We start from the raw sequence: 20,215 nt of genomic DNA, 5'->3' as shown, positions 1-20,215 counted from the left end.
CATGGACAACAATAAAGTTTATTAACCACTTCAGCGCGGCGCAAATTTTCGCGCTGTGCTGAAGATTCGAAAACGGCCGTGGTCGTGACGGAACAATTACGTCACCAGCACAGCCCAACGATGCTCGTGACGGAAGGGTTCCGTCACGAGCATCGAAGGGGTTAAATAAAAACACAAAACGATTGTGTGTATATCACTGGAAAACGCCTGATCCTGTTCTTTCTGGCACGAGGGACACAAGGCAATATTTGCGGTGCTACGCACCAATTTTTCGCCGGAAGCGAGGCGTTGCCTATTATGGGAGCCCACCGACCTGAACACTTACCAAACGCAGTGGGCAATCCTAGGATTCATGACAGCCAAGAGAAACATAGCACTACTATGGGGAGTCACCAAACCGCCTACTTTAGAGGCCTGGGAGAGGGACCTTGACTGGTGTATGTTTAGGGAGAAGAGGGTCTATGTCGCCAGGAGGTGCCCAACAAAATTGGTACGTATCTGGAGCCCATGGAATAGTTATTGTGGAGAAATTTGTGTGCCTCCTGATTGCTCTGAACCGAATGTCCTGCTTTCCCCATGATGTTCCCTCTTTTGTCGAAATGTAATCCTCCTCCTCTGTGCGCTGTTATAATATTTTTTTCAGTATTAGTGTCCTCTGTATTGGCGATGTGATCCGATGCATGTTTCATGTGAGAAAGTACCTGAGCGGAGCGAGTTTCCACCTCGTTATTCGAGACCACAAGTCCCAGATTCCTCTCTTCTATCTTCACAGGAACGCAGTAGAAACAACCCGGAAGTTCTGCCTCTGCGACCTGGAAGTAAAACCGGGGGACCAATAAGAGAAGAGCAGAACAACCGGGAAGTCGAGGAAGAACGCGGAAGAGAGACCACGAGGGAGTACGAAGACGCGGGACCCGACTGGAGGAGAGAAGACGCAGGACCCGACTGGAGGAGAGAAGACGCGGGACCCGACCCGAGGAAAGGAGAAGACGCGGGACCCGACTGGAGGAGAGAAGACGCAGGACCCGACTGGAGGAGAGAAGACGCGGGACCCGACCCGAGGAAAGGAGAAGACGCGGGACCCAACCTGTGGAAAGGAGAAAACGCGGGACCCGATACCAAGAAGAACTGGCCATCCGACAATCTCGAGGAAGAAGAAGCCTGGTCCAGCCCCTATGAGCCTCCGGGGTGAACATCACGGTCAAGGACATCCAGACGGAAGAAACACACCCCTATCATCAGATCATTCCAGCTCACGGGACACTTCGGATGAAGAAGAAAAGCAACCGATAACCATAACTCAACAACCTACCTCTTCTACTTTTGTTAATAAACCTTCTTTTCAACCTATACTTAAGCCTCCACGCCTGTTTATCAAGCCTGCCCTCCCACATTTCAATAAAAAGAAATACAAAAAACCCACAAAAGGTTGGTACAGCATATATCATGAGCTTGTGTATTTCTAGGTGTTCATATATGTCATAGTGAAGAAAAAGAACACAAAATGAAATTAGGCAATTGCCTACGATCAAACAATTGGAACAAGTAGGGATGCGGTTATTGACCCTAGTTTACTAGTTTCACAATGTGCAATTCTATTTTAATTCAATCATCAAGTTACTTCCTTTTCACACTTGCCTCTCCCAAGGTAGTGATAGCAAGCAGAAAAACTGTCCTCAAGGTGCAGTAAAGAGATAACAATTCAGATACATAATAATGCAGTATTGTCAAATCTATGACGCTTCTAGAGACCAGGAGCCTATTTTAAAGGGCAGTATAGAAAGAAGCACTTAAAATTACTCCATGGATTACTGACCACACCATGTATGTGATTCACTTCCCCCTATGCCCATCTTAAACCCCCACTCCCACTGTGTTGCCATTAATGAGGCCTTCTTGCAGGTCACAAACCATAATTTGTGGCCACTGGGAAAATGTTTGCGAGTACCCATGGTCCAGGAGAATGCCCACTACTGTTGCATGACCACAGCAAAGTGAGCAGGTACTGGGCTAGACTTGCACAGTGTTGGGCAGCTAGAAAACAGACTTACTTGAATAATTCAATTTCCATGAGAAGAGATTAACAGAATGCACTAGCATCGAATCTATGCTTATGCTTGGTTATACGTCTCACAGACAAAATAAGCTCCTAGAACAAGGAGAGCATGCCAAAGAGCACAAAAAAGCTTACCTAGGAATCACAAGCCATAGCTAAGTTCCATCGACTTGTGTATTATTAGGTTTTGCTTTGTTATCATATTCCTTTCTATTTACTAAGATAAGCACTAGTGTGGACAATGCATTACTACATCCTTTGCGACTGTGTAACGCTGGACTCTTGTCCCCGAAACAAACTCCCCAAGAAACTATTGAAGGGTCGCCATTGCTAACCTAAGAGTCATGTGCAGCAGTGGTGTACTTTGCCCAGTTTGCAGAGTATAGCCAATGGATAAAATCTGTAATGAAGTCAAGATTAGTATTAAGGACTCAAAGTTTCCTGGAAATATAGCCCTGCAACAAAAGGCGACCAAGGCAGGAATGGATTGCTATGGGGTGGATACGCTGCCCATTGTGTGTTTATTCTGCGCCTGGAGAATCTTCAATCACCAGCCCTGGGTGCCGGCAGTCGTGTGGTGTGCCGACTATTCACTCGCAGCCCTTTGTGTCAGCGAAGGTTGAGCAGTCGCAGGAGAAACAGCTGGGGACCACAAGTCCCTGAACCCTTTGCTGAGATTGCATCTGCCTTCAATCTAAACTATATAAGTTGAGAAAATAGTGTCCTTTATGGAGATATGTGTGCTTATACCACACTAGACTTATATACGTTCTCTTGTGACTAGCAATAGAAAGAACAGAAGTTTGCCTGAATTCCGCAGTCTCTTAGCAATTGAATGCGATATTTATTGTGTTGAATACAGCATTATGTATCAGCTGAAGCTCACATACACGAGCGTAGATCAGTGCTTTTTCAGGATCGCACCCGCACATGCGCAAATGAACAAGCGCATGCGCGTTTATTGACCGCTGTTGTGCCTCTGTGGTTTTAGGCAAATGCCAAAATAGTGTCCTTTATGTAGACACGCGTGATTATACTATAGACACATCTTCGTTTGACTAATATTATGGAGATAGGAGATTCCTCTGCAAACTTCGCAGTTTATGAGCAATTGTTTGCTGTATTCAGCGTGTCTAAGACAGCGTTACGCTTCAATATGGCTTGAGGGTTATACGCATGAACGTGAGATTAGCAATCATTCTGGATGACTTGCATGCATGCGTAAACTATCATTTCCATAGCGCATGCGCTGACAGATAAGCGGCCCAAGTGCTACGCGTTCACACTAAGTTATGTGGCGATCATTGGCCAGCAATTAACAACCTGATTGGGGCCATTATCCAATCAAGCGCACTACAAAGAGCGCAACGACGTGCCCTACGGTACCTCCACTTCCTTTCGGACGGCAGAGAGGGGTACCGACTGATAGGTAGGTCCGGGGCTTTTTCGAGGATGCTGCTCTGAATTTTCCAGCTAGCTACTTCTTTAGCAACTCTTCTTTCTCCTCACGAACATAGAGGCGTGGGGATTTCTATCATTTTGAACTTCTGCTTCACTTTAAATGTTGATCGCCAAAGGGGTCATGCCATACCACTAGCGACCTCACTGCTAAGGTTCAGCCTCCTGGTCATAGAGGGAGGGTCTCTATGTGACAACTGGTTTTAAAAAAGCAAAAATGATATAGCGATCTAGCTACACACAACAAACAAGGCATTGACTGTTTCCTTATTTTCTCATTTTTGCATAACAGAGCGGGGCCTCATATTCCCGAGCAGGTTGTCGGGCGAGGTGAGGTTATCTCCCACATAATGCTGGTTTAGTAGAATATCTAATAAAACTATCTAATCGAATAGAATTTGAGTAACAGAGGGACTACAGCCTTCTGTTGAACGAAGAGAGGTTTCACTTTGTTCCTGTGTGTGTTGTCTGTACTGTTTCTTTATGTTATTTTGGGATATATGTATGCAACCTCACTATGTACCTTGTGCATGTTTTTTCCCACTCAGGAAAGGACTACTGATTCATTCCCACCAGACTACATTGGCGACCCAAGTTCCGGGTAGAAGTAATTGAACATTTTATGCACAGTAACACTCTTTATTTTTCACTTTTTGCAGTAACTATATCATTCTGGGTCCTGAAGAAAGCCGGACAGTATGTTCCGCTCGGCTGAACATGTTGACTTCCCTGCACAGCGCCAAAATATAGTTATACTTTCAGACTATTACGCGTCATTTTAATTTTGACACTAGGACAATCCTTATTAAACTTGATTTTTTTGCCCTAGTAGCCAATTTTATTATATCACTCACATCCTCACAGCACTGCACATCATCAGCACCATTTGAACAACACTGTGGCTAGAGTTCTACCTCCGATATCCATCTCTGCACCATAGACTGATGGGGTGGGCGAGTTTTGGATTTACTATCTGTATCCCACATGATGATATTCCGCCATTAGGGTGGGCTGATGGGAGTTTCTCAGCCCAATGTTATTTCTTTTGTTTGCTATATGATCCCACTGTTTCTTTAGTTTCCAGTACAGCACACAAATCTAGTTGACCGGACAGCTCTCCTTTTGTTGCAACATTTGAATAGGGGCTCTGAGATGTCGGGGTCGATAAACTAATCCCCTTAGACACTCCTCACACTTTTTTTTCTACTAGTTTATAGGTAGCCCTACATCTTCGAATGTCATCTGGTAGTCTAGATTTAATGTCTATAAGCAGAGCTCTTTGAGCCGGTCTACAGCCATTATCATACCAGGAGCAGGGTCTCAAAACTTTATTCTTAGTGTTAGAGGGTAAACTCCTAACAAAAAAAGATTTGAGTTCAGAAAATAACCCATTGTGGATTCCAGGGAAATGTTGATTAATCTCAGCCTGCGACTCAAAGCTATTTAGTTTGACCACCGTGATAGTGAGCAGATACCTAATCATGGACAAAGATCCCTCATTCATTGCTATTTTCGGCCAACGTACCCTCCTCTCGTCATTAGTAAGAGTTACCTTTCCCTGTACAATGGGGGCAACAACCATGTCAGTATTAATAAAACTATTATCAATCATAGAAAGGACTAGTGGATTATGGTCACTTTCAGGTGTACACGTGACCACCATGTCGGCAATGACCGACCACATCTCCAGGTTAGCTAGTATATAATCGATGCGGGACCCAGATCTTCCGTTATCAAAAGTCACTGCCCCTGCCCTATCTGACTTTGTTCTGCCATTAACATCCCGCAAGCCCTTGTCAAGACACAAACCCTTCATAAACATAGCCGCATGCGTCCATTTTTTAATGGACGTCGGCTCCAGCTGGGGAATACCCCATGTAGAATCTTCTGCCTCTGTAAGCTTCCCATCGACCATACCAAGTGGCTCAAAACAGGTGTGAAGGCCCCGGCCACAACCCTATTTACATTTTTAGAAACTGTACAAAGAAATTCCTCTAATAAAAGGGCTGTTGGAGAACATCTCCCACCTGGAAGCCCCCTAAGATATATGTTAATAATATTGAGACCCTGAGTGAAGCTAATCCTTATTGCCAGAATGTCCGGACTGTCAATCGGGATCTCCACCACAGAGACTCCCACACGTGGACGTACCCATATCGACAAACCACCCACCGGTCTTCCCCTACTACCCTTGGTAGCTGGTTTTGAAAAATTCAAATAGCCAGAGCGGAAGAGAGGGGCAATTGCCCAAGTTTCCTGAAAGGACCAGATATCAGACTCGTCGATAAAACTAGCCCAGTCCGGAACATGTAATTTAGTTTCCAAACCCGCAATGTTCCATGAAGAAACCTTCACTAAGGGGACATCAGGACTAGAAGTCACCTCCGGACAACCCCCCATCTGGCAAGGAGCAAGACCCCGCGTGACAACGCTCTTATTAGATGGAGTGAAGTGCTGGAGTAGGAAACGGTCTTGTGGCGGTGATATATTACTACTATTATTTACCCCCATTCTTCGAAACAGACTCCTATTAGGCGTTAACCTATGCAGAACCTTACCATCCCCAAGTCAATCGTTTTCCTCTAGGGTGGATAGAGGAGCAAATCGGTTATAAGTATAAGTAGGGTGGTTGAAAGGGGAATCCAGTTGATTAGCCCGGGGGGGATGACACTCCACCCTAAATGCAGACGAATGATGTCTAGAGGGCATTTCATTCCAGTTACGTGAAAACAGAGGGATACCTTTGGTTGATAGAGGATAAAAATTGCTCAGATCAAGAGTTTGAATCCCACCCTCCCCTCTAGGTTCCATCCCTTCGCAGATTGACCTAACTGCTCTGGGGTCTCTGAAATGTATGATTATACAATCCCCTACCAGGTCCTTACGTCTGCTACCCAACCAACTCACCCTCCTAACATGTAACATTTCACCGTTGATCTATCCTGGGAGTGGTCTATAGTTGCTGAGCAAAAGGATAACTTCGTTTTTCAATTCCCTGTGATTTTCCTGTTTATCCTGTTGAATCTCTGGTACCCCTGACAATATCACAGTGTAAGGCACGGAGTCAGGGGGTAGGTCAATACAGGGATGCTTTTTCTTCATATCTACAGCAACTCCGACCTCCTTCACTTTAGGGATTAACTCTACAGCCACTTTGACAGGTCCTCTCTCCTTCCCGCACGCCTACCCCTGCACTTCAGCTCTCTTACTGATGGTATGACCCATCTTGTTAGCCCCTAAAGCGCCCCTCCCATCATGTTGACTTGGGTACTGGGGAGGATTGGGGTGTGTTGTATTGGGACTAACAGAATTACCAACATGTGCTGGCAGTAAAACTTCTTTAGAAACACAGTTGGGGACCCTAGAGCAGCCCACACACTTTTCCAAAGCAGTAGTATTAGCCATAACAGTATTTTCCAGCTTCCCCAGATTTTCGAGCACTAGTTTGATTCTTTCGAATAGGGGAATCATCAGCGACTTCATCAGGTGCTCTATCTGGCTGAAGATGCTATCAGGGAGCTGAGCTAACAACGGCTGGCGCTTGGGCAACACAAGAGCCTGTTTCCCTATATTTTCACTAGTGGGTAGCATACTATCAATTGCAGTGTGAGACAGTGTAGTAAAGGCCCCTCCAGATGTGGTAGATTTAATTAATTTGGGGCGTCTACCCTTATGAACTCTTCCCCCTTCGCTTTCTCTTCCCACATTTATTTGGTGAAGCAGAGGATTTTAAGGGGCTTTCCTCTGTTAATGAACTCGAGATAGTGGGGGCAACCATAGATGTCAGATACATCGGTAGCCTCCATAACCCGGCTCGTAACCAGCTGTATTGTATCCTTAGGGTAATTACCAGACAGCTGCTCAGGAGTATTGACATCCCTAATGGTGCTTAAAGAGGAACGCTTAGAGAAGATAGGTTCTAGCGACCATCTCTTCTCTGTTATGGCCATCTCGCATTCCAGCGCTACCGCAGCCCTTGTTATAAACTGGTCGATGGTTCTTGTTAAGGACCCACCAGTGCTGCTACTAGCACTTTTTTTTCCTTTCCCTGTATTGGGCAACATGTTCTTAGCTCCACAATTAGACCTGCATATACAGGCAACAAGCAAACAGGCAACCTGAACCTTTAAACTTGTAGGCAACTAAGTAAGACCCCCACTTAAGCCACCACTAGCAAGGTCGACCGTGGGACGATTTTCAATGCAACAAAGTAACTTAACTGTCCACAGTCCTGATTGATGACACAGCCTGTGTTTGAAATGTTAGGGGGGTAGCCCGGCCCGGCCTCCTCTGGCCCCGGATGGCCACAGATGGCCTGCCCTTTGCCCGGGCTTAGCCCGGCGCAACCCGCGCGCGAACCCGTGACGCGGGGGCTGCGGTCAGATTTAAAGCACCTCCGGGCGCGGATGTGACGTTTTGCGGCTTCCGCCGCTAAGGATGCTGGGAAATTAAGTCTGCTGCCGCGCGGTGACTTCTGCGGCAACAGCGGTGATGACCCAGGTATAAGGTGCAGAGGTCCAGCGACACACGGGCAAGGTGAGTGCAGCCGTAAACCAAATGCACCCACAGGAAAGAAGATTAGTAATTGTAAAGATATGCGATTGTCTAGTGTATTCTACCTGTATGTGTAATATATGTTCTTGTAACATAATGTTTCCAATTGTGATATAAGATGAACGAACAAAGCAATCTCCTCTTTCCCTTCCCTTTTTTCCCTTTTTCACTTCCCTTGCTGTAAGGGTGAATAGAATGACAAATATTTCATGTTGTTAATGCATTTTAAATAACTGTCCTTGTGGGGATTTGTATATGATTAATAAGTGTGGTGTTCAGACCTTAATGTAGACTGGGTTGTATATGAAGTTTGGAGTGAGCATGGAGTATTTAGTGTACCTGAGATTTGATATAGAAGGCCAAAGGGAGACTTTTCTTTGACTTAATAGTCTAACACAGTGCACTGTCCCTTTGGGTAAGTGGGGCAGGGGCTCTGCTTTATTTGGATTCCTTAGTATACAAGACTGAAGAAAAATCAACAGGAATTAACACGGTCCTTTTTTATTGCTACCAAGCTGCATTCATTGCAACTTTTACATTGCCGCTACAAAGATTACAATTAAAACTACACAATCTTACTAAAGTGGAATAATTAAAAACCCCGGGTTTCATGGTCTGGAAATCTAGCATCCCAAGGAGACCCTTAGTTATAGTTATAGACTAATGAACTGTTCTCAACTACAGCTAAACTATGGGCTGATTGCGATGTCAGTGGGACTGACACCAACAGTCTCACCAACATCTATAACCGCAGTCAGACCTCCGCACTGGGATGCGGTCGGCTGAAGTGCATTGCCCCAGGGACTGACCAACAAGCTCAAGGAGCCTGTTGGGCGGTCGGTCCGATCGCATTCCCCACAATAGAGGCCGTAGGGATTACGATCCACCTTTCCCCCAGCCATTTCACGTTCTTTCTTTTGACCTGAAAAGGCTAGCGGAATGGCTTTTTTGGGGCCAAAAGCAGGGCCCATGGCCCTCCGCTATGGGGCCTCAGTGGCACCTGTGCTGCCCCTAAAGATCCCTGCATCACGCGTCGGGCACTGCATGGTGCCTGCCACAGGGTCCAGGAATGTTTAAAAACATGCCTTTTGACATCGGGGCTTGTGCTGCAGCCCTTTTCCGGGCCGCAGCCCCAAGTCTCAATGCAAAGAGGCATGTTTCCGACCGCCGTTGTAATTTAGCAGGCGCGACCACTGACTACATGTCGGCTGGTCCCGTTCCTGCAACGATTGCAATCGGATGCTCATCCGACCGCCATAATCAGCCCCTTAATTTGAAAAGCCAACTGGGTTGGGATGGCTTCTGCTCAGAATTTAACCCATATTGAACAGGACAAACTGTCACAGATTTCGCTTTCCCCATTCACATCTCAAATCATACCCACGGTCTCACAGGTATGATCCTTCACCATTCCTAAATGGTGCTGGAATCCAGCCAGATAACCTCCCTTATCCATGCTGAAACTGTAGGAAGCTGAATGAGACCTACAACGAAGTCCGATTTTCAATATATATATTTACTAAGCTTTCAAATCAAATTCTTAAAGTAGAACTCAGTCTTGACCATTTTGTTGTCTACTTGGCTAGTCCTGCATTTGCCAATCTCCCCCAATTGGAGCCATGCGATCTACTGTTATTTGGTCTGTTCCTAACAATTGGTTTTGAAACCGCTGTATGAATAGGAACAAATAAGGAATGATAGGAATAAATAAAATCTCAAATACTTGGTGGGCCTAGTTATATTTTCTGCATGGTGCAGTTAACTTCACAATCTGTCAATGAAAAGCTATTAGAAATTAGATGTTGAGGAACAAATTAGAATGCTTGGAGAGAAAAAGGCCTCTATTTAATATATATGTAACTAACTACGTTCTTTAACCATGTATCCTAACTAGGGGTACCAATTTTACAGAGATTACACTCAAATTACGTAATAAAGGATGGATTGCTATGCTGCCCTGTCCATAATATGCGTCTTGCTATGAAACTAAGGTATGGATAAACATGAGTAAAATGAAACTCAAGATACAAAGCCGTCTTGTCTCAGTGCGGATACCTGCCCAATCTTGAACTCTTTCTTGGACAACCATTCATTCAGGGGAACAAGTAAATTATAAGGCGACTCTTAGATAACGGCCACACTATGAATATGCAGGTCAACAAAATAGTTAATAATGGCGATTAGAAGCCATCTCATTTGACCAGATCCTAACATTAGATTGATCTATTGCTTATGAGAGGAGGCCAACTCCCAAGAAGCTTTCTGGCTAAGCCATTAGGGAACCCCTTCAGGGATGGTAGCAGAGTTTCCTTTCATAGGTTCTTGTGATCTTGATTGACTTGGTTCACAAACTATCTTATTGGCTTAGTGCCCTAACTATTTTATTAGAAACATATCTGTAGAATTTGGTTTGGGTCCCTTGTAATGTGACACCTATTTGTCTTTCTTCTTGGTTTGTGTATTGGATTTAACTTTTATACGTAAGCTGAACTTATATAGACAAGTATGTTTAGTGAATAAGTGCTAATATTAATTAATGGGACATTTTCTTTATCTAACTCCCCAAAAGCATATTGTGTTGGGATCAATGGTAAAGAATTTTGGACATGATTATGCCAACAATAAAAGTTAAGACTAGACATAGAAACTGTAGATAGCTCAGATTCGGGTAAAAGAAGGAGTAAAACAAACCATGCATGCAGTTAACCAGAAAGTTCAATGTTTGAAGGTGGATACTATGGAGTTTAAAATACTTTGGTATGCGAAAGCACACACAATCTCAAATCATCTACATCAAATGTAAACTACGACAACTCCAACATTCATGAGTCTAGAGACCTTCAAATAAAGATAGTCGGATTCAGACAACCTACATAAAGGAAATACTGGGACAAAAGATATTCTAATGTGGTGCTTCACCTGTGTGATGCCTCTCTAGGTGATTTTGAGGCTGATCACGTAAGCTTTTGGAAAGCACGAATGGCTTACATATCCAGCTACTATTTAACCTTTCGGCCCTGCAGGCAGTTGCCTCACTGAATCTAGAGACAAATGTACTGGGTGCTAATCAAGTTTATTCAATTAACTTGATGAAAAAACAGCAATTGTGAACTTCAGCCCATACTTACACCAACATGAAGAAAATTATTTACAACAAAAAACAACGTTTCTTTTAGAAACCTGTCCTCATATTTTACCACTCGGCCGTTCTGTGAAATTCATGAAAACAAAATCTTTGGCAACAGGAGCACTTCATTTATTTTTAGACACTTCTCAGTCATCCATTAAATCTGCCAGTTAGAATGTTCTCGCACCAAAGTTTTGAAAAAATAATAAATAGAATTCACCATAATTGTAACAGTCAATGGTTTAGTGAAAGCACTATACCTTCAAAACCAAATAACAATTTCCTGCATATTGGTGTACTGTTTTCCCTCCACGTTTAAGAGAACTGCCTGTGTGTGCTCTATCATTATCAAAGACTTGCAACCCGCCACGACGTTGTCCGGGGACAATCAGGCTTCGCGCGGACAGTCCGCCAAACTTTACCGCTCTTGCCCGCGCTCCAAACGTCCCGCTCCAGTTCGCCAAAGTTTACCGCTCCTCCCCTTGCTTGACCCTCCGGGAGCAATCAGGCATCGCGCAGGCAGTCTGCCAAAGTTTACTGCTCCTCCCCGCGCTTCTAAGTTAACCGCTCCTCCCCTTGCTTGACTTACCTCAGCCCCCTCTAGTCCGCCAAAGTTCACCGCTCCTCCCCGGGCCCGCGCTCCTGTCCGCTACTCCTCCAAGCGCTCCTGATGATGTCAGCACGCACGTCGTTCGCGCACACGGCCGGCGCTACTTCCAAGGGACTACTTTTTTGGGAAAGTATATTTTTTAAGGAAGGTATATTTTTTGTGGTATATAGCCTATGTCACTCTGCAGACCCTGCCAATTCCAATGATGTATTAGGTGTTTGGATGGGCGCTGTGGTTCCAGAGTTTACCCGCCTCAAAGGTTCACAGTTCTCGCTTTATAATAGTAGTATAGATAGATAAACACTGATGCCGAATTTAAAACTTCCTGTTTGTCTCAAAAAGGAATAATTTCATGACAGTCAACTTCGGTGTGTGGACTCTGATAGACTAGGATAGTCTTAAGGTGGTAAAAGAAGCTGCAGTGGTCAATTATTAACACAATAGATGTTTCAGTCTTTTGTTGCATGCAAAGGTGTTTTTTTTTTTAGCAGATCCGTTGTCTACTCTTTGTTCCCGCTTATTCAAAGCCCTCCTTGGTCTGAGCACATAGAGGAACATTAAATTGGAAATGTGACACTATACCAGAGATCGTTCGTAGAGCTGCCCCAACCTTTTCATTACCTTTCCAAACAATCCAGCACAAATAAATACATAAGAGGGCAATGCAAAATCCCTTTTCTTATAGCGTTAATGAGGTCTTAACTCGTACCACAATACGATATAAAACTTTATGATCCGGTCATGTAAATGCAAATTAATCAACATATTGACATTGCTAATGACAGTTCATATCCCAATGCCACGTTACACTATGTTGTATGCAAAAGATCTACAGTTTTGTAATGGCATTTCTTTAGCGTGAACCTAGCAGGAGAGCAACAAGGCAGCGTACTCAGTCACATCATGTACAATACTGGGGAGGAAGGAAATATTGTAGCAATGACAAAATACTACATAGTGGGTCAATTTGAGGAAAAAAGCTGTTCATATTTTGATATTTTTCATATTTGCATAGGCTCGCCGTCTGTCTTTAAAGTACAAACAAAAGTAAAGTAGATGGTGGCGATAGATTGTGCATGAAAGGTAAACCGAATAATAGATCCCCATTAAACATGCAAGCCAATTACACCACCAAGAGGGGGTAAGCGTGTTTTCTGCATTTTATAGTAACCCATACACAAGTAAGTGATGTTCAAAAGGTAACTGTGCACCACTTGCCTTCAGGATGCATGGACTTACGTTTTATCTTGGATAAACTTGCTGTGCTGCAAAGGATGCATTGGCCTGTTCCCACTGAACTTCTCTTTGGGCGACTTCAACATCTTGGAGACGGGTGAGGCACTGCTGCCACTGGAGGGGCGCTTGCTGCCGCTGCCTATGCTCGCTTTATTCTTCGAAGGTAACGAAGAAAGCAAGGAATAGACCGAAGAGGATGGGGGTGTTAAAGGTTGCTTGATAAACGAGCCGTGTCTTCTTTCTGTGAAACGAGACATACAATGCTCAGGTGTTTTTTTTCCGTTTTTTTTAACAATAACAAGACAAGTACATTACTGCTGAGAGGCGGCGCAAACTTGGTTCATTTCCAGGGAGAAAGGAGCTAAATAATGGGCCACCCTAAACCAAATCTCATTTCTGCAAGGATGCTGTAGACACCTTTATTCCTCTGGCGTTTTAGGTACATGCCCACAGCTTTCCTGATCATCAAGAGAAAAGCTTTCTGTTAATGCAAGGGAAACATACATGTCTGAGGACAATATAAAGATATTTAGGATGCTATTATTTTCTATAAAGATTGTGACACCACCCGCCCAAAAAAATGTTGCTTAGCTAAATACATGATTCAATTTTTTTTGCGAGACAGTTAGATAGCTATAGATAGAGCATGGCTACACTGCGTATGGCGATCAATCTACAGACCAATAAAATTAACCTCCATAAAGTATCCAATTAGACTGTAATTCAAGAGCCAAATGTCCCTCCAACACCAGTAAAAGTGTGTTATATACATTCTTTTTAATCCTAGTCCGGGTCATACTGATAGCACTGACCACAGGTTTCAACTGATACGCAAGGTTTTTTTTTCCTACTCGTATAAAGTGTCACACTGATCTACTTCATATTAAAGAGAACTCTATTTTGAGTATACAAATTAAGTTTTGTGCCAACTCTTTAGGTGGCAACCAAGTGTGACATTTTTTACTTATGTTCTTCCTGCTTTGTCTTGAGTGCGTGTTAGATATCCTTCAGGAACCAGGAAGTGAAATAGATGTATTGAATTACTTTGTTTTGAACCAGCACTACTGTGCTTTGCATTTCTACAACAAGAATTAGAGTTACATTAAACACACTGGCAAGAGCTAAAAGGTACACAGAATGGGATATGGGGACACCATTATATTGCACTTATTTCATCTACAATTCTTTAAGGTATTTACTTAAAACCATGGACCACTATTCCGGCTTAGGAAACACAAGAAGACCTGCTTAAACGGTTTCCCTAGTCCCGGACTAAAATTTAGCTTACACATATACTTATATAGCAATGCTTCAAAAAGAACACTACCGTTGCCAACGTTCCTAACCCTTCAGATGGACAGTCAGTTTAAGAAATGGTCAATTTAAACCAGATCACCTTCCTTTGTTGGTCTTGGAGACCAAGGGACACTAATCCTGAATATACAATAGCTTGTCACTGTAAATGAAAACCTGGAAGAAACATCAGAGCTTTGAGGGAGAGAGTTCGGATTGGTCACTTCAAATTCGAAAGATTTCAAGGCTCCCGCCAGTATATCAGTATTCATCTAAGTATATATATTTACATTATTACATATCTAACATAATACTTTAAAGGAATAGGTGGGACCTTAAACAACCAGTCAAAAGGCGACCTATAGAACTGCTCAACTGCAAAGTTCATCAACTCTGATATAAAACCACATGGTCATTCTGTGCATAAGAGACCAAGATGTAGCCTTCACGTTATCATTTAAAATGCCAACAACTTACAACCACAATGCAGTTAAATGTAACTTGAAATCCCTTCAATTGCTTGTCCAGGGAGGAACTGGCTTGGCAGTTCAGGCTGGACTGTTCCCATGAGGCACAGGGTCAAGACTGATTTGCTATGGCCAGGTCTAAACTGGGGTGGCATGGTGAGCAAAAATGATGGATTTAACCTAGATCTCTTGACTGAGGGTGATGAATGTTTTGATTTGTTCTTTATACCGTCCATCAATTTTGTCTTTTGCTTTCTCGACGGGTATGCCCAGACGTGGGTCCGGGGCTCACTGTGCCACTGGATTCAAGCTTTCCTGGCTGATGAGGGGTGAAACCCCAAAACCGGTCCAAGGATGCTAGTTTACCATCCAGGGAGGACCTGGCTTGGCAGTTTGGGCTGGACTGTTCCCATGAGGCACAGGGTCAAGACTGATTTGCATTTGGCCAGGTCTAAACTGAGGTGGCATGGTGAGCAGTCTTGCATGTGCTGCATGCTTGAAGACTGCCATTTAAAGCTAAATAAAGCTTCAGCAATATAATCAAGTTAGCACCGCTTTGAGGAGTTGCAAAATCAATTTTGAAGGGGTGTGATAGGGCATTTCCATGTTCAATCTGTAAGATAACTATGGCTTATATATCTTTACATCTGTTTTGGGGCTAAAGTTCCTGATGTTGCCTTTGGCACTCAATTGGTAGTTAGTTTTTGTATTTAACATAATCACAGACAGTTTTGGGGGTGTAAAAGCCAGTTCAAAATTGAAGTTGGACAAAGAAACATACAATTAGACTGTTTCTGCACACCTAGAGGTGATGGCGATTGAATTATAGTATTTCGATATATGATAGAGCTTCTAAAATAGCCGCCTGCAGATGTAGTTTATCACACGGTGAATGTGATCTCATACTACCGATGTGTTTATTATCTGAGCAAGTAAGCCCAAATAATGAAATTATTTATTTCATGTTTTTTTATAATGTGAAGCTCATAGATATATTACGGAGTGATGCGCTTCAACATAGGATCATACAACAGCAGGCATAAAACGGTTTACACCATAAGATCAGGAAGCATCTCAACAGTCAGCATGAAAGTCTGGACAAAGCTTGTAACATTAAAATGTGACGGCTTGCAAAGATACCAGTGCACAACCACTTCTAGTGGCGAGCTCCCACAGTCTGCGTAAGTAACAGTGGCTTCTGAGGAGTGAGGCCACATCTAACTAAAACCTTTTTTTCCATCAGTTTTAAAAGATTCAAAGCTAACCTTTGGGCTAGGGAAGCAGAATTATAGGAGGACATTTTAGTCTGGTAAGAGCATACAGATTTGTTTCCTCTCAGAAATACATGCCGGAGATTCTGAACAAGAGCAAGATAGGTGGAGCTAGGATATTAGCCCAGACTGATAAGCACAATGCAAAATAAATAACGTAACTCAACAGGGCCCTGCGTAATGAAAGCAATGAAAGTGGGAGTGATATTGTGGGGCACTCCAGTGGTGATTACATGCTATCACAACATGCTGCTCTTTAGGATTCAATGTAAACATCAAGGTCGATCGATAGTAAGAATTACAGTAAAGATCAGTACAAAAAAGCGTGGTTGAGCGCATGGGGGCGAGGTGGTGGTAGGGTTACAGATTTTACCGAATCAGACTCAAAATTATTCGGCGACTAGAAATATTTTGTAGCGCCTTATTGTCTGCAATCACACGGATGTGCTTTCATCCTTCCACACACGCTACTCACTCAACTAGAAGATTGGCCCATCGTGCTGTTGCATGCAACGCATGTGAGCATCTTGCAAATATTTAAAGCAGAGGCGATGTTGGGTTCTGAAATAGTTATCTGCTCAGATGCACGCTCAATGATACCACAGAATGTTTACTGGTGAACTGTTTACAAAGTCAAACTACTATACCAATTTCTGGTGTATATATGGAAATACACATTTATATGCACAGCAGGTGAATTGAGATTGTATTTGTGAAACACGTTGGTACCATATACACCGTTTATTGTAGAAAAGTTCAAATACATGTATTGCGGTGGCACTGCACAAATGTGTCCATATAATATCTGCAATGTCAACATGCATTTAATTACAGCCATAATGCCTTCTTCTCTCGTGTTAAACGCATACCGATTCTGAGCTTATTTATTTGAGGGGAACCCTTTTCAGCCCACCGTCTCCAAGAGAAATGTTATCTAATGGGAAAATCTGATTTACTTGGAATGTCAATTAATACCGTAGTTTAGGAATTCCTAGAATTTGGGGTTAACACTTGGGAGCTTACGTCATTAGTCAAACGGTGGCCGTTTTCATCGATGGACGGTTTTTGTCGTGTTCCTTTCTATGAATTATGCACAAAAACATAAAAGCCCTAGCGTCACTGCTAGTGTCGGGCAGCTGTAGCATCAAAGTGCAAGTCAACATGTCTTGAAAGGCCACACCCACCCCAGAAGTATTCAAGTTAAACGAGCATCCATAGACTAGCTTAGATTAATTGTATCCACTTTTCCTTTATAAACCATCCTTAACCCCCCTCGGCGTAATTTCGTTACTTGTGTCTAAAGGCGGATTCCCTCTGAATGCTCGGAGCTGCATTTACGTTCGAAAGCATGCATGCTTTATAATTGAGAAACGTCAGCTTTATTAAGCACTCTTGCTAGCAACTGAAACCGTCCACACTGCGCGATTTCCCAGGTCACCAAACCACAAAAAAATAAACAAGAAAAACACCTTGGCAGGCATGTTCGATCCACCCGCCGCTCGCCACACACAATGTAAACAATCCAATTTTTTTCGTTTCGAAGAAGTCGCCGTTTCAGGCAGCCAGCGGGGCTGGGCTCAGCAGTTCGTTTCTGCTGATCCAAACTCTGCTGCCACCCCCCGATGTTGAACTTTGGCCAGATTACTCAAGTGACATTTCGGAGTGGCTTGTGCGGGGCGCCTGCGAGCAGCTAAGCCCCCGTTTCGCTTCTTTGATAGTCTCGCTTCTATTGAACGTCGAATATTCGACTTAAAAACTGTTAAAAAAGCAACACCGAGCCCCTCCCCCGCCTCCGCAGAGTGTAAACAAACGGGGAGAAAGCAGCACAAAGTACAACCCTTTCAGTTTCGTGTTGTGTCAGCACAGAACTATACTAACCTTCGACAGGCTCCGTGCAGCCCCGGGCGCTCTGCCAACCCCTGCATCTGAAAACTGCACAGGAAACTTGCGCAGAGCGCTCTGCACAGTACACAAACGCGAAGGCTCGGCTTCAAAGCAGTGTGTTTTTTAACTTTCCATTCACAGAAGTGCGATGGTGCCTCGCTGCACACTTGCAACTAAAAGCTTGCATCATCGCTCTGTCCTGCACGGGGACCCGCGCCTGGGCTTATGTAACATTCGCTACTACTGTAAAGTGCACTCGAGTCACAAAGGTCCTGGCAGATAAATAGCCAGCAGGGAGGTGGAGCCATGGCAGCACTCGCTGGCTTGTTGGAAAAGAAGCCCTCAGTTTTTCGGTGGCAGGCTGCCAACGTTTCAAATGCTCAACTTCAACAATTCACGGTGTCGATGTATTAATCGGCCAGTGACCCACTTTTGGCAGTTTCCTGCAGCGCGCACACCACAACACCGACCCCGGCTCCCATGCCCATTTAAAAGGGAAACGTGTGAAAATATAGGATGCTCGAGCTCTTCTTTCAGTGTCTTCGGTCGTTTAGAGATGTGGATGCTGCGTGAACGGGGCGCCCAATTTCTGTATAGTCAGAGCTGGGTGTGATGCAAGGTAACAATGTCAGCTGAGAAGACCTCGCCTGTCTACCCACATTCCTCAAGCACGAGGACTAGACCGAGATATGACCAGCACGCTTGTGGCAGAAGGGGACCAAGATATGACCAGCACGCTTGTGGCATTAGGGGACCAAGATATGACCAGCACGCTTGTGGCATTAGGGGACCCAGATATTTATTTATAGAGTTTTATATAGTGCTAGCTAGACCCGGAGGTATCAGATCGCTTTACATAAGGAAACTGCGTTTTACCAGTTACAGAAATTTCACATTAATAACAAGAAAAATTACAAATTCAATACAGTTATTAATAAGTCGAGTGTCAGGATTAAAAAGAACAGGGGGAGCTGGCAGTCAATTGGACGGAGGTAGCAGCGGAGAAAAAGGCGAGACATATGTCCGAAGTCCGGTTGGGTAGGTGACGGCCAAAGCGGTGTGCCAGGGCCAATCTCCCTTATAGCGGTCAGTGCAGCTCCACCGGGAAAAGGCCCTGCGGTTCAGGCTCCGCCAGACGAGTATCAAGTCAAGAAGAAAAGGGGGAGTTGGGAGACCAATTGGAAGGAGATAGCAGCGGAGAAAAAAAGCGAGACATATGTCCGAGGTCCGGCTGGGTAGGTGAAGGCCAGTCTCCCCTATAGCTGTCGGTGCAGCTCCACCGGGATTCGGCCATGCGGTTCGGGCTCCGCCGGAATTATAGAGATGATCAGGAGGTGACCGAAAATCAGGAGTCAAGATCCATGCGAGTGGTGCACAGCCTCAGCCACGAGATTTCTCCTTGAACTAGATGGGATCAGTGGCAGCCATTTTGGTGTCAGGCGCAGGGTGCTGATCATGCCCCTTGTTGGAGTCAAGCCAGTTCCCAGGACTGGGTTTATGAGCAATAAGGAGCATCCCTGGTGGAGAAGGAAGTAGATCAACTGTTGGAGTGGGCAGCCACTGTCCCTCCTGTAGAAACATCGGCAAGGCCGCCATGTTGGAGTCAGGCGCGGTTAATGATAATGAATAGTTTAATGATGCTCCTCATTAGCCATTTCAGCCCATCACATTTTACTTTTTCGGGTTGGTGGGATTACGGGCTGCAATTATGCTTCTTAAATACATCTTGTCAGCCAATGAGGGCATCCACAGGGGCAGAGCTCTGGCTGGAACCACAGCCCGATGCTCAGATCTGCAGTTGGTCCTAGAAACTCTGGGGTCAGGCACCAAGTTAAATAAAAGTTAGGATTTCGTTTTTTTAAGTTAAGTTCCTTACGCAGCGTGCCTCACCACCACGACTATTTATTATTATCCAAAGAAACCCACTGAACTATCTACATAATATAATTCTTTAATCTGCATGTTACGCTTTGTGTTTTGCAAGAGGCAAATTATCCCTCTGGCCTACTTTATGATGAGTCAAAACTGAGATTAGTCAAAGCTCAGATATCTCTCCAAAACATACTTAATAACCAGAGCAAAATATACATTTTTATGATGGCCTGAAAATTGCAGGCAGGCCCCGTCAGATACTTCATAGGTCACACTTTGCAACGCTTGTGGCAATAGGGAACCAAGATATGACCAGCTAGTTGTGGCAGTAGGGGACCAAAATATGACCAGCACACTTGTCGCAATAGGGGACCAAGATATGACCAG

At 44.2% G+C, this 20,215-nt stretch overlaps 1 protein-coding gene across 1 annotated transcript in view; it reads right to left on the bottom strand.

Annotated features, from left to right (window-relative positions):
• The window catches only part of ATXN7 (ataxin 7), a 344,046-nt gene that overhangs the window by 174,873 nt on the left and 148,958 nt on the right, over nt 1-20,215 (bottom strand). Inside the window, exon 4 of the mRNA XM_086939559.1 lies at nt 13,045-13,282. Coding sequence (XP_086795685.1) covers nt 13,045-13,282 — 238 coding nt within the window. The remainder of the gene's footprint in view (nt 1-13,044; nt 13,283-20,215) is intronic.

Source organism: Lissotriton vulgaris, chromosome 9 (genome assembly GCF_964263255.1).
Source record: "Lissotriton vulgaris chromosome 9, aLisVul1.2, whole genome shotgun sequence".
Classification (NCBI taxonomy): Eukaryota; Metazoa; Chordata; class Amphibia; order Caudata; family Salamandridae; genus Lissotriton; species Lissotriton vulgaris.
The sequence above is the reverse complement of the archived record's forward strand: the minus strand, read 5'-3'. Positions and strand labels throughout refer to the sequence as shown.